Source organism: Pteronotus mesoamericanus, unplaced genomic scaffold (genome assembly GCF_021234165.1).
Source record: "Pteronotus mesoamericanus isolate MK-2021 breed Mesoamerican mustached bat unplaced genomic scaffold, CSHL_Meso_final scaffold_21, whole genome shotgun sequence".
Classification (NCBI taxonomy): Eukaryota; Metazoa; Chordata; class Mammalia; order Chiroptera; family Mormoopidae; genus Pteronotus; species Pteronotus mesoamericanus.
In genome coordinates, this window is record NW_026555310.1 from 27,774,565 (window position 1) to 27,789,836 (window position 15,272).

A 15,272-nucleotide genomic window follows, 5' to 3' on the forward strand; every position below is an offset into this window, starting at 1 on the left:
ACCTTGTATAGTCTGCTATAAATTCCAGCATCTTCTCTTCAGTACTGTGCAGTTGCTTTTTTAAAATCTAAATGCTAGACTTTAAGTATAAATACTGTTAAATTTCATTCCATATACCAATTGGTTTACTCTGTTATGCCAATTAAATCATATTGCTTCCAACCTTCTTTCCACAATGCAGTGTATCTTCTATTCTGTATAGCTTTGTGTCTGCAGGTGTATGATCATGACCTCTATTTTGTTTTCTGAAACACTGTACAGGCCACTTCTAAGAACAGAGTTCCCGGATGTGTCACTAGAGATCTTTTTCAATGTTGGCATTGATTCATCAAAAAGACATTTTTTAAAAATAGGATTTTATACTCCTTGCAAATCTAGCAAAGTATATAATAATCTATGTTATATTTCATCTTGTTCATAAGGGTGTCATGAAAAACTTTGCCAAAACGCTATGTCTGCAGCATTTTTGTTTCACAGATAGAGGAAGTCTATCAGGAAAAAAAAATGCAACCAGCTTATTGAAACCTGTTCCTGGTTAACCTGTGTTAGCTCCCGATACCAGCAACTTTTTCCAACTTGAACAAAGGATTCACTTTTCAAAATGATGAAGTTAACTGTATCAAGGTAGATGAGGCTCAATGCACAGACCTAGATGCAAAGTTTGGACACAATCCTGAGGGAGATGGAAGGTTATTGAAATTTTTGAGTAGGTATCGTATGATGTAGTGATGTTTTAAGAAGAGCCATCTGGCAGCAGTTCCTTTAGGAAGAACCTTATGTGAGGTTGGAAGTTGCCTGCAATAATCCCAGAATGGGCTGCTGGGCTACTGGGCTAGGCTAGGAGCAACAAAGGTGGAAGAGAATAAATTTAGATTTTAAAAGGGAAAAAATCCAAAGGGACTATTGTCGGAATAAGATATCAGTGAGATAAATAAATACTAGGTACTTTAGGGCTTCCCAACATTTTTCACATCATTGAATATGCAGAAAAGAGTATTAGTTTGGCCATTGTGGCCAATAGGGCTGCTTGGAGATGGAGATGACCAATATCATGGCTCCCCGGGGTAGTGTCTTCTCTTCCCCACGCCCCGACTCCCCTTAACCACAGGCCGAAGACATTGGTATCTCCACATCGCTGGAGAGCTATCTGAACGTTTCTGCTTTAGAAATAAGTAGTATTAGCAATAAGAGGAAAACAGACTTGCACTAAAGTGAGGGCCAACAGTATGGAAAAGACTATATATAGAAAGCAAACGTTTGATTCTCTGTATAATTCTGAACACGGAAGTGATATATGGTTTACACACTTGCAAGAAAACTAACTAGCATCAGGGCTAATTCCAAACAAGATGGCCCAGGACCTGAAGCCACTGCCTGTGTTATGGTGACGCAATAAAACAAGGGCAGTGGCTGTGTGGACCAAATTGGGCCTGAAATTAGACAGCACCTGCTAGGCAGGTTGGATGGAGGTACAAACCACACCTACAGAGGCACTGGGTAGAACCTAAGTATAGACAAAGCAGAAAGAAAGGAGGGAATTTTGGTTTTGTGTGAATATAGAAATTTAAGCCCATTAATCTAAGCCTGCTAGAAAATTTATGAAGTTCTGTCCATTTTTTGCTCCTTGTTGATTTAATACATTTCACTGAGTTAATACATTAAGTAGTTTTGTAGTCCTAATACCACACCTGCGCACCTAATTTGCATCGCTGCATGGAGGAAATTATAGACTGGGAAAATGCAAGAGCTTGCAATCCATAATTCCCTGTGATAATTGAAGATGTTCAGTTATAGAAAATTAAAAGGTGTTCCCTCTTTCTTCAATAAATTTAATGACAGAGTGAGAATGAGAACCCACCAACAAAGTCATGCAAATTCTACTATAAAGACAGGAATGAATGGTTCTTCTAAAAGACAGTGGAACCCACACATTTCTCCTGATGATTGGCAGCAGGACCACCATGAGCATAATTACAGGGGGCATCCCCCTTTCACATTGGAGCATGTGTGAACGGTGCTCCTTGAAGTCACAGGGCACAGTCTGTGTGGCCATAGGTGGCAGCTCACAGTGAGACCTGGGGCTTTCACCCATCCCAGCAGGTGCATATCTGCATTGACTTGTGTCATTCATCAGCAGCCCAACCATACTCCCTTCCCCAGCCAAGCTGGGTCAGTATTCTTTAATCCTGACTTACCATTTTATTCCAGTTTAGATCTACCCAGCTCTCCACATAGCTTCCCACTGGACCTCTGTTACAGGTCAAAACACATCCTTCTGGCTCATTTGTTTCAGTCATCCTGTGACCTTTTCAAAGCTGTTTGCTGCTCTAACTATCATGCTTCTTCTTATAGTTAAATAGAAAAAACCAACAGCCACACAAGGCAGGAAACCCTGGCATCTCCCCAGCACTTGGTGCAGGCTTCAGTTTTGGCACTTACCGCACAGCACAGTAAACAGTTGTTTACATTTCTGACTCCGTCACTCAGTGTGAGCTCGATGACAGTCAGAATGAGCCTTCTTTGAGCCATAGGTCTTAGCAGGTGCCTGGCACATAGTAGGTCCTCTTTTAATGTTTGGTAAATAAGTGATGAACAGATTTCCTTTCTTAGATTTGGACACAGTGGCCTCATTTCGAGCATATGGTTTAAAAATGATTCTATTATGAACAATACCTGCATATGCTGGCCTTTAAGAAGAGGCTGCTATGTCTTCACCAAAAGTTCCTGAGTCTTTTTTTTTAAATCCCTGTGCAGGTGGGGAAGTGGAAAGACAAGTCCCTGCAGATGAAGTACTACCTGTGGCCCCGAATGTGTCCTGAGACAGAAGAGCAGGAGGATGACCACCTGAGCATTGTAACGCTGGAGGAGGCTCCATTTGTTATTGTGGAAAGTGTGGACCCTCTGAGTGGAACCTGCATGAGGAACACAGTCCCCTGCCAAAAACGCATAGTCTCTGAGTATGGCACCTTCCCCAGTGGCTTCGGGTGGCATAGGATAGTCAGATTTGACCCAGCTATTAACACCTGGCTGGCCTGGGACCTAAAGCATAGAATGAATTGAGCACTGTGTCTGATTTTCAGTTGCCATTGAGCAGTGGAATTACTGGCAGCCCTGTTGTCTGATGTCTGGTTCTGTCCAGATCATGTCCTGGGAGACTTTCTGCTAATTATACTAATATTCCTTTGGCCTGGCCTGTTCTCAGTGACTAGGACTTCTAGATTATGGAGGTTCAAGTTTACATTGGTGTTGAAATATATTTTGGGGGGCCAGCATGTCCTGAAATTTTGAGATTTAGAAACATCTTGAGTCAGGATAACAGCTCTCTTTGGTGAAGGTTGAAAGTGCCTAAAAGGGAGAATGAGAGGCCTCTAAGGTGTTGGTAGCTTTTCTGTATCTGGATTTGAGTGCTGGTTAAATGTGTGGGTTCAGTGTGTAAAAATTCTTCCAACTGAACCCTTAGGATATGTGCACTTTCCTGATGTATATTGTACTTCAAAGGAGCATGAAAAATGGTGAGAAAACCTGGTTTACTGCAATGAGCTAATGAGAGCTGCAGTTCTGTAGTCTGATTTATTCCCTTACTTAGGTCTGATATAAATTGTGCTGAGCTGTGAATGGGTTTGGAGTTTTAATGGTAAAAGGTAGTAATTTGCTTCTTATATAAAGCCTTATTTTTTGTTTGTTTGTTTATTGTTTCTTTAACTGCTTAGGAATAAAACAGATGAGGAGCCTGGTTATATCAAAAAATGCTGCAAGGGGTTCTGTATTGACATCCTTAAGAAAATTTCCAAATCTGTGAAGTTCACCTATGATCTTTACCTGGTTACCAATGGCAAGCATGGAAAGAAAATCAATGGAACCTGGAATGGTATGATCGGAGAGGTGAGTGTCAGGAATTAAGGGCCATTTCCATTTTTCACTTATTTTGTTTCATTTAGATATCAAAAACACTCATTTTATAAATCTTAGAAAATACAAAATAGTAAATAGAATGTACTGTTCCCACTGTACCTAGAAAACCACTCTATGTCTGTGAGTTAATTGACTTGTGGAAGCCCCTCGCCTTCATGATTTTTAAAAAATCTTTATTATGTTTTTTCCATTGCCATTTAGTCCCGTTATATCCCCCACCCCCCAGCAATCAGCACACTGTCGTCCCTATCCATGAGTCCTTTTTCTTTTTTGGTCAGTTCCTCCACCCGCTAACCCTGACTGGTGTAGCTCAGTGAGTTGTGCATTGCTCCATGGACCGAAAGGTCACCAGTTTGGTTCCTGGTCTGGGCACTTGCCTGGTCCCCAGTTGGGGGCCATGAGCAAGGCAAGCGATTGGTGTTTATCTCACACATCAATGTTTCTATCCATCTCTTTCTCCCTCCCTTCCCCACTCTCTAAAAATAAATAAATATTCCTGAATGTTCTAATTAGAGCATTGTGCCTTTCTTCCCAGGTGGTCATGAAGAGGGCCTACATGGCGGTGGGGTCACTCACCATCAACGAGGAGCGATCTGAAGTGGTCGACTTCTCTGTGCCCTTCATAGAGACTGGCATCAGTGTCATGGTGTCACGCAGCAACGGGACTGTCTCACCTTCTGCCTTCTTAGGTATGTGATGTGCTTGCAGGTGGGAAGGCAGTGGACATAAGGGCAGGGAGACAGAATGAAGCCCAGTGAAGGAGCACGTGGCCAGGCTCTTTCAGCCAGGAGGCGGTTTGCTGCAAGCGTAGCTCAGCCGGGATTTCATTTGGGGGGCCTCAAAATTTATCATTCCCCAACATGAGAACTGAAGAACACCACCCTCCCTGCCCCCCAGTAAAAAGACAGGATGCCTTGTAAGAAACAGTTACGGACTTCAGTCCCATTCCTGCTTTATCCTGGGACTCAGTTTCCTCAGCCATAGAAGACATTTCAACAATCTCATCTTTGAAGCTGCTTCCTGCTTTAGTAATTTCTAATTGCTAATATCATTGAAATACCTATGATTTTAAATTTTCTTCAAGAATTGAGCTCAGTGCTACCTAAAAGGGTTTTCTGTATTCACAAGAATTTCCTGGGGCTTTGCCAGATAAAGCAGACCCGGTTCTTCTCCCCATCCCACTCCATCCTGTCCCATGCCACTCAGTGCTTCCCCTCTCCAGCATTGCTTAGGTGTCAAAAGCCTTAGGTACGGTGTAAGGCTGGGTGAGAGAAGGCCAAGATTTTGATTAGATAACTCTTTTGTGAGCTCAGATCCCATATTTTTTTCAGGGGCTGTGAGATAAAGAGGTTGGGAAATAAAATGTCATCTTGGAAACAGCATGGGGCTAGGAGACAGGAAGCCTGTTTTGGACATAAACAAGCTGTAAGCCCTTGGACAAGTCACAATTTCTTTAAAAGACATCAATTTTTTTTTTTTTTGGGTGAGGATATTGGAATAGACAGTGACTAACATTTCTTTAAACTCTATCCCGGGTTTGGTGGGAAGTGGGGTGAAATTTCAATTAATGGACTACAAAGTGGTGTTAGGGGTTCTGAAGAATTTTTCTTTGAACTACTCAGGTCTCTCAGCCAAACTTCTTTCTCATAGTGAAGCAAATTCCAGCTCTGCTAATTCTATATGAAATGTTATTAGATAGCACACACTCTACATATGCATTAATCCTCATAGCAGCTTTATTTACTTTATTAGCATTTTCCTTTACAGGGATGATTGGAATATTAAGATGTAGAAATAAAACTGCAATCTAATTCTAACCCTATTGGCAGAGATCTAACCTTAGCTTCTGAACTGGAAGAGCCAGTGATACATTGGGATAGCTCTAGAATGAAATGCCAGGCAGGGAGGGGTGCGTGCGTACGTGTGTGCATGCGTGCATGCATGCGTGCGTGCGTGTGTGTGTGTGTGTGTGTAGGACGAGCAGTTAGTTAATTACAGAGGTGAAAGAAGACAGTATTTATTGAACACCTACTATGTGATGTGTCAGGCGTTACTGTACAAATTTTGACTGTGTGATCTCATTGATATTATAATTATACCCATTTTATGGGTTAAGAACTGAACCTCAGGTTAAGCAATTTTCCACCAGTCTCTCAACTAGTACCAGGCAGATCCAGGATGAAAGCCCAGGCATGGCTGCCTTCAGAGCCTGTGCTCTAATACACAGTCTGAGCTCTGAAATGCGGTGGTCAGCAACCAAGATGTGAGAGGATACAAAGACAAAGCACAGGCTCTTGCCCTCAATGGACCTCTTCATAACCTGGCCTTGCCACTTTCTGAGTATGAACTTGGAAAGGACCTTGACCTCTTGAGTCTCAGTTTACTGCTCTGTTAAATAAAGAAGAGCCATTACCAGGATTGTGTAAGATATGTGGAGAAAGCACTTTCTGACTCGTAAAGACCAATGCAAATGTGGAGTTTTTTTGTATACAGTTTTCCCTAGGCTTAATGGGGGGAAGAAAGCATAGAGAAAATACTTTTACTCACCTATTCCCCAATCTTAAACAAAAGTGAAATTAGGGTAGGATTGCAGTCAATTAGAGCCAGCAGGGAGAGGTGTTCTCCACTCTACTGCATAGAGGCTCTGAACTGTGCCTTCCACCTGCCCCCCCACCCCCATCCCCCACCATCTCTGGCTGCCACTGAAAGGTTTTGCATTTCACAGTTGGTGTGCACCTTATCAAAGGTCTTTTAAATTGATTAAGTGACCAGGCTTATATAATTCCCCTGGGAGTTCACAAGATTTCAAATAAGAAAATATTTTCTAATTTTCAGCCATTTTTCTCTTTTTCAACTTCATCTTTATTAATGATTTAGAAAGTGGAGAAAGCATATTAATTCATTAATTATGATTTTACAATGTGATGTGATAGCTAAAAAAGACCAGAACTATTTTGAGATGCAATTGAGGGAGCATTGTATCATGGGGCAGAATAGCAATTGTCCCTTTTTATAGAGAGATGGCTCCTGGAATATAGTGTTCAATTTCTGGATACCTCTCAGCCAGAGAGATTTAGATCACCTGGAAGAGTTTCAGCAAAAATGATTAAAGAAATTAAAGAAAGCATTGTGGAACATTTTTCCCTTGCCTGATCTTGTCCCATCTACCATGTGACACACTGATAGAGACTAGGTTGTAGTTGCTTGGTTACTTATAGCTGTGGCGTGTTTCCTTGTCATCTGCTAAATTCCCACCATTGCAGGTACTGATATTCCATGTGGATGTATTTTTTTAAGACTGGCTTAAATTCTTATACCCTAATGATGTTTAATAAAATATATACATCAAAGTAGGTCAAAAAAGTAAATCTAGAAAAGTTTAAAAGAAGTGATGGAAGGGAGATATTCATTGTATGTAATTATTACAGAACCAATACAAGTCTGAAATCATAACAAAGTGCTGCTGAGAATGAATTTGGCTGTAAGGCTTGGAAGCATTGGCGAAAGCTCTTCCAGGTCTGCAGAGGAGACCATAAACCAAGAATCAGTCCAATATGATCCATTGACTCCATAGCTAATGCTTCTTCCCATTGTACCACTTACCAAAAGACCCAGATATTGTTCCAATGGCAAATCTCAAAAGTTGACAAGCAAGAAGCAGTCTTTTTCACGTATTTGAAAAGAAATCATCCTTGACATGCCCACTAAGGACATGGAGGTGGTCAGGCAGAGCCCCTTACTCCTCCCCAACCCAGGCTCTGGCTATCTGAAGGGAGATCCATGCCTGTAGTTTGTTTCCCCAAAAATATATGTTGCATGAATAAATAAATATGTAAATTAATTAGAATCCCTTTGTTCTCTGTTTTAACCTTGAGCACTGATTTTTTCTTCCTTCCCCAGAGCCCTTCAGTGCTGATGTCTGGGTTATGATGTTTGTGATGCTGCTCATTGTCTCGGCTGTGGCCGTCTTTGTCTTTGAGTACTTCAGCCCTGTGGGTTATAACAGGTGCCTCGCGGATGGTAGAGGTAAGGCCATCACAACCATTTCATTTCGGTATTTTTCTAGTTCTCAGTCTGTACCCTTCATTTGCCATCTGCCTTCTCCTTAATTTACCCATTTCTGGAAACAAACCCTCAGCTTTCTATGTCACCAGCTTGATCACTCACTAAAAATACCCCAATGAAGATATTAGTTGGAATCTCTACGTCCCCTCCCTCGCTCAAGTCTGGCCCCAAACCCAGTTCCGCCCCTAGGAAGATGAGAGCAAAGCTGGCAAGAGATGCAAGTAAAATAGCATAGACATGTAAGAGGAAACTGATTGATAACCTTAGGCTAAGAGCAGTCTGTCTGACCAGATGGACTAACAAGTCAGACTATACCCCTATATTAAGAATAAGGAAAAATAGGCTGCCCCAGGATATAGCAGGTTAGTGGTAGCTAAAAGAGTTTTCCCTGGCTGGTGCTCAGTTGATTGGACTACCAACCCATACACCAAAAAGTTGGGGATTCAATTCCTGGTCAGAGCACAGACCTAGGTTGCAGGTTTGATCCCCTGTCAGGGTGCATATGGGAGACAACCAATCAATGTTTCTCTCTCTCTCTCTCTCTCTCTCTCTCTCTCTCTCTCTCTCTCTCATCAATAAATGTACAGGGTCTGGCACAAATAACACCCTCTTTTTATTACAAAATCTTTTATTACAAAATCATAAGCATGTAATCCTGTAATATAACAATGTCATACTCAAGCACACCATATGACATTTTGGATGAAATGTTCAAATTAAAACTATAAATTATTATACCCATATTATTACCCTACTAACCATGCTCAGGCAGGCATTACTCCTGCCAGACCCTGTATTTTAAAAATTTTAAAAAAGAAAAAAAAAAGAGAGATCCCCATAGCTAAAGGATCACCACTGAGCTACATTTCCAAAGCATGTGTCTAGCTCTAATCCTCTGCCAGGGAGTATAGGAGTTGGATATTTAGAATACAATGGTCAGGAGAGAACAGTTCTCACCCACAGCCACTACTGAGGGCAGGCCAATGTCCTGGATAGTAGGACCAGAAGCATGAGGGCTGCCCATGTGTCTGAGGCATTTACGAGACTTCACAAAAAGTTTACTAGCTTTATGACAGGGGCATGGGATCCCTACAAATAGCTCTTCTAAAACTTCCTGAGAACCCCAGGGTTAGAAAATATTATCCCTTTTCTGAGTCTTCTCCAATCTAGAATGTGAGCTTTATCCTGGAATTATGCCTTCAAGATGAAAGAGTCTTAGACTCAACCTTGACAACACATAAGAATTATCTGTGAGACACTTAAAAAACAAAAGTACATGGACCTCACTTTTGAATATTCTGATTCACTAAGCCCAGAGTAGAGCTTGGACCATTGTATATTTCAAAATAGTGGATCTCTTCCTTGGTTGCATATTAGAATAACCACTGACCCCACACCAATTTAGAAAGAGTATCTAGAGATGGGCTCCAGGCTGCTGTATTTTGTAAAGGCTCCCCTAGTGCTTCCGTTGACTTCACAGTCCATGCTGTGAACAACCATTACACTGAAGCATTTCCAGGTGCCGACCTACCTTCTTATTTGGTATGTGAATTCTGGGTGGAAGTTGGGATGTTTCCACAATACGGTATAGTTGGGGCTTTCCACCTGTGCCAAAGGGTCATCCAAAAGTCATGACCTGCTCCCTGTCCTGATGGGCACCAGTAATAAATGAAATATCTGAGAAACACACGAGTACCTACATATGTTGGCAGTGTCAAGAACTAAAGTTAGTGTGCTCCCTCCACTATACTCGAAGAAAATCAAGAGGGCAAATTTCAGAGACAAAATTCAGAGCAAGGGCTTACTTTATAATTATTCACTTTACCAAATGATGCTTGTCTTCACAAGGGAATTCGACATGGGCCCTCTTTAAATATCAAGTCTCCTTGAGGCATTTTACAATGTATAAAACTTTGATTTATAAACATCTTTTTAGTTACACATCTGTTCTACGAAATAAGGTCCACGTGCACAGATGTGTGTGCACAGTCAGATATCAGGCTCGACATGTGTAGTCACTGGTGATTTAGTTGGCTGAGCAGATGCTATCAGGATCACAGATAGTGCCGTAAGACCTGTGCTAATGTGTTGTAAAACTGTGCAGGCAGATGTTCATTTCTGCAGTGGAGGGGCCACACGCAGACCTAGACATCAGGCAAGATTTCATCATCGCCCAGCAGAGAAAGCAGTAAGGTCATAAGAAAATTATCAGCAGCAGTCTTGACACTGTCTATGTAAGGCTGTGTCCAGACATTCTAAGTATCCAGCATGGACATTCTAAATATCCAGCATGGAAGGTCAAAGACAGCCTTCCTCACTGCCCACAGATACTGTGACAAAGCCAAGGGTTTATGACCACCTATCTGGACTTCCTGCTACTATAGGAAACCATGTGGGAAGTGTTGGCATTGGAGTGTGGTCACAGTTGTCCTTGAAATATTCAGTGCTAAATGCTAGAAGCTAAAGAAAAAAACAGGATAAAATAATTGAAAGCCATTCAGCATCAGTGTGAATAAAATTGGAGGAGGTCTATGCCAATGGTAGAAAAAGACCCCATACAGTTCTTGTTGATATTATTTGAAGTGGAAATACTTTCTTGGTAGATAAAAATATAAATTTTAGGAACAGTGGGAATAGGGATATGTGTGTGTGGCTATAATGGGGTAGTTGCCTTTGTTATTCTGATTTGATATGATCTTGGGGGTCTAGATTTGGGGGCAGAAAGTGGGCCACTCCAGTGCCTTCACTGAGTTGTGCCCAGTAGTGGAGCAAGATTCCACACATACCTCAGGCCTCTGGTTTTTCCCTTAAGGAACTTTCTTATGTCTCCCTGGGGGTCCCAGGAGAAGAGAGACACAAGCTCTCAACTGTAAAGCTTTCTGTGAAAGGGCTAGGTTTTATTTGGAGGATTTCCTCCTCTGAGCAGGAACTTACCAGTTCTATGTATTTGTAAGTTTCAGTAGAGCAAGTGACTCTGTCTTAATTTTCTGTCTTTGTCTTTTGTTCATTGCAGAGCCCGGTGGCCCATCTTTTACCATCGGCAAAGCTATTTGGTTACTCTGGGGTCTGGTGTTTAACAACTCCGTACCCGTGCAGAACCCAAAGGGGACCACCTCCAAGATCATGGTGTCAGTGTGGGCCTTCTTTGCTGTCATCTTCCTGGCCAGCTACACTGCCAACTTAGCTGCCTTCATGATCCAAGAGGAGTATGTGGACCAGGTTTCCGGCCTGAGTGACAAAAAGGTAAGAGAACTACTTAAAACTTTCTGTCTTTCCCTCAATCCCATTCTGAACCATACTCAAAGTTCTCATGTACCTTTTCATTTTTCTAAATCTTTAGAATCCACAGTTCTTTCTTATGTTTCCTTAATTTGGAGGCAGTCTTAAATGGGAGCAGAAACCAGTATCCCTATGGAAATATTATTTCTTCACATTTGCCTTCTGATTTGTGAAAGGTTGTCTCAAGTACACCCTGGGCTGAAAATAAGGGGCTTGGTATGTTAGCAGCTTTCTGAGTACATGGTACCTGTTGTTGGATACACTTGGGTGGTCTATCCACACAAGGCTACCATTTGGTGTGTTATTAAAGGGCCGCCCTGTGCACCCACACTGAGGGCACTGGCCCATTATGGCCTTCATTTTCCTCCCCAAGGGCTTTGGCTGTGGGCTCTCCCTTTGTGCCTCTGCACACTCGTGTGTTCTCAGGCCTGAGCGGGAGGGTTGTTCTCCTTGTGTCCTGAAGAGAAGTAACTGCTATTTAACTTGGTGATTGCCCTGTGTGGTGCTCATGAATCAGCTGCCCCCATACCAGTCGCAAGCCTCCCTGCTGGCCTGTGCAGTTGAGAGAAGGAAAGTGTCTGCTGGTTTCCACTTTTTATGGGTGCAGATGTGCAAAACCCATTCTGCAGGCATCTGACTCTCTAGGTCTGCTGGAAGCATCACAGTTTCCATTGGAACTCTGTCTCCTGAAACCATGATAACCAGATGGTCTGAGACTAGTGATAGGAGCTACCTTCATGGAGTATCCAGTAAAGCTCATGGGTACACACAGAATAATTCTGGAAACTTTCACTTATAATAAATTTTCTATTTTACATTTCCTTACAGTTTAAGATTTCCCACCTTTTCCACTATGATGAAGCTATCAAATATAGACAAATGTGTGTTTAGACCAGATAGGTCAGATAGTGAATGGTTTATCACAAGGGCAAAGTTTCCCAAAGATAAAATTTTAAACACTTAGCAAATGGTTTTAGAAAAGTGGAAAGGGTAGATATTCTAGTTGGGGACTTGGCACTGAAACATGCTTGGCACAGAGTATGGGGGGACTGTGTCTCCATGCCATAAACAGCATGGTGGAGGCTTGGTGGGTCACAGCCCTTCCTGGGGCTCAGGGCTATAAAGCAGGGACTCTACCATACTTACCACACTTTTCCTTGAAATGTCTCTGAGAATTGCTTAGGACACTGTATTTGTCTTTCTCAGACCCTCATGGGCCACCTAGCAACAACTAAATGATCTTCTATTTGAACTAAGAATAACTGGGGTGGAAGGAGACTGTTCTCTTTTCTGTGGTTTTGAAAGACATATCATTCTAGGCTGCTTCAACCAGAAAGACTTTGCCTGTCTGTCTTCCACACCATGTTGGTTATTATCTGAAAAGTTGGATCGTGTCAGTTCTTTGCTTAAAGAACTTAAGTGGCTCTACTTAATAAAATAGAATGAAGATGATTTTTTCATATGTGGCTTTCAAAGCTTTTACACGTGATTCCCCACCTGCTCCAGCTCTTCAGTCTCATCAGCCAGTGCTTAAACTCTTGCATCCTACAATTCTAGGCATTCTTGACCCCTTCTCCTCCCCAGCCATGCCTCTATCTGTGCATCTGCCTGGGATGTTCTCATTTCATTTACCAAACTCCTACTGAAACTTCAAGACCCAGATTAGAGATCACTTTATTTGGGGAGCCTTCCCTGGCTCATCTTGGCAGTTAATCATTCTCTCATCTGTCATGGCAATCATTATTACCTATATTATAACACTTGTTTTCCACATTGTACTGTAATAGCCCATAGTTCTGTACGTGAATGTATCTCTTTCTCTCTGGACATGAGCTCCAAAAGCTCAGTAATCATAACTTAGTTATCATTTTTTTTGCATTTTTTTATTGTTGTTCAAGTACAGTTGTCTCCATTTTCCCCCACTACTGGTAGCAACCCCACCAATCCCCACCTCCCACCCTCGATCCTACTCCCCTTTGGCTTTGTCCATGTGTCCTTTATACATGTTCCTTGATGACCCTTCCCATATTTTCCCCCCATTATCCCTCTCCCTGATCCCCTCTGGTTACTGTCAGTTTGTTCTTTATTTCGATGTCTCTGGTTCTATTTTGTTTGCTTGTTTGTTTTGTCAATTAGGTTCCACTTAGAGGTGAGATCATATGGTATTTATCTTTCATTGCCTGGCTTATTTAACTTAGCATAATACTCTCCAGTTCCATCCATGCTGTCATGAAGGGTAGGAGCTCTTTCTTTATTTCTGCTGTGTAGTATTCCATTGTGGAAGTGTACCATAGTTTTTTGATTCACCCATTTACTGATGGGCACTTAGGTTGCCTGTAGCACTTGGCTATTGTAAATTGTGCTGCTGTGAACATTGGGGTGCTTAAGTTAATTTGAATTGGTGTTTCAGGATTCTTAGGGTTCACTTTTTTATAAAGTCTGTGGGGAGAGAGGATATTTTACTTCAGAGCCTCTTGTACAGAGCATCATACTGCATTATAGGCAAAGAAGGCAACAAGAGAGCCAGAACCCTTTAACAGCTGTTTAATTTGAAAATGCTTCAAAATGGTTATCTCTGATTCATTTCAGAACTGTAAATGAAAAAATAGTAAAGTATGAGCATCCTACCAGAAAGTGTCAACATAATTATAGAAAATGTTTTAGTAACTAATAACATAGATCTACACATCAGTATCAGGAACAGTAATATAAATCAGAAAGAGAGTTTTCTAAAAATGCATTTAAAATGTCAAAATACTTATTTTTTTTTACTTCAAAATACCTAAAGAAAAAAAAGTCTTGGGACTGACTTTGCATGAGAAGAAGTACATTCTGTGACTCTAGAAAAAGAAAAAGAAAAAACTAAAGTCATCAAAACAATATATTGAGAATAGAAATGAGATGATTTTGAAGATTTGTTTTCAATGTAATTAAAGTTTCATCAAGGAAAGTAACATATAAAATGGAGAAAGATTCCTAAACTTGTTTTAACTATGACAGATGACATAGCTTCTATTAACTCAGATCAAATGATATTTTAGAATTATGATGGGAAGATATTTGTAACCATTACATTTATATATTTTAAAGAACTTATCTTCAATTTTATAGCAGAATAATGTTCTCATATTTTATTTATGTTAACATACAAAGTCAGAATGTTCAGAGTTAAATTTCTATGAAAACCTATTATGGGGCTGCTTTTCATGGATGACTTCCATCTTGCAATAGCACGTTCCTTCAGTTAATTCAGAATTACTCCACTACTTGCTGTAACTAAATACGGTTGCGAATTCTTACATTTAGCAGTCCTACTGCACATTCCATCAGCTCCCCCAGTGGGAAGAGGATGTAAGGAAGTGGAGACATCTTCTCTTAGCGAAGAGCCCACAGTGCTAATTCCCCTGTTTCTCACCTGTCCAGATGGATTTCCCCTTTTGCAGTCTGCCAACCACAGTGTGAGGGGAGACAACTTGGCCAGGTGAAAGATGGAACATATTTGTTGAGTATTGGGTACATTAAGTATGTTACATGCATAATCTTCATACAGGTATGATTACTCCCATTTTACAAATAAGGTCCCCACTTTACTCCCATTTTACATTGAGACTCCAAGAAGTTTAGTGACTTCCCTAAAGTCACACACACATTATCGAGTGACAGAGGCAAGGTTTGAGTCCCTATGTGTTTGGCTCTAAATCACTTTGCCAAGATGTCTCCTTTGTGGCTAATCCCAGACAAAGCTATGACATAGCTAAGGATTGGTATTGACACCCCTGTCCCCACTTTCTCATTTAGTTCCCTAGACTTTTATTTTATTTCTGTATCCATTCCATTAATCCAACCCTTCCCAAGTCACAGTATAGTACCCCTACCAAGGCTACTACTATTCCTGCTTCTATTACTGCTGCTATTACTGATACTAATAACAGTTATCATTATTGTTAACATAACCTCAACAATAATATCTCTAACATTTTTTTCAGTTCTTACGAGTCAGGCATAATGCCAAATAC

General features: G+C 41.2%; 1 protein-coding gene across 1 annotated transcript in view; it reads left to right on the forward strand.

The window, feature by feature from the left end:
• Positions 1-15,272, forward strand: part of GRIN2B (glutamate ionotropic receptor NMDA type subunit 2B) — a 275,921-nt gene that overhangs the window by 225,092 nt on the left and 35,557 nt on the right. Inside the window, exons 4-8 of the mRNA XM_054591405.1 lie at positions 2,755-2,957; positions 3,711-3,882; positions 4,448-4,601; positions 7,813-7,938; positions 10,991-11,220. Of these exons, the coding sequence (XP_054447380.1) occupies positions 2,755-2,957; positions 3,711-3,882; positions 4,448-4,601; positions 7,813-7,938; positions 10,991-11,220 (885 nt within the window). The remainder of the gene's footprint in view (positions 1-2,754; positions 2,958-3,710; positions 3,883-4,447; positions 4,602-7,812; positions 7,939-10,990; positions 11,221-15,272) is intronic.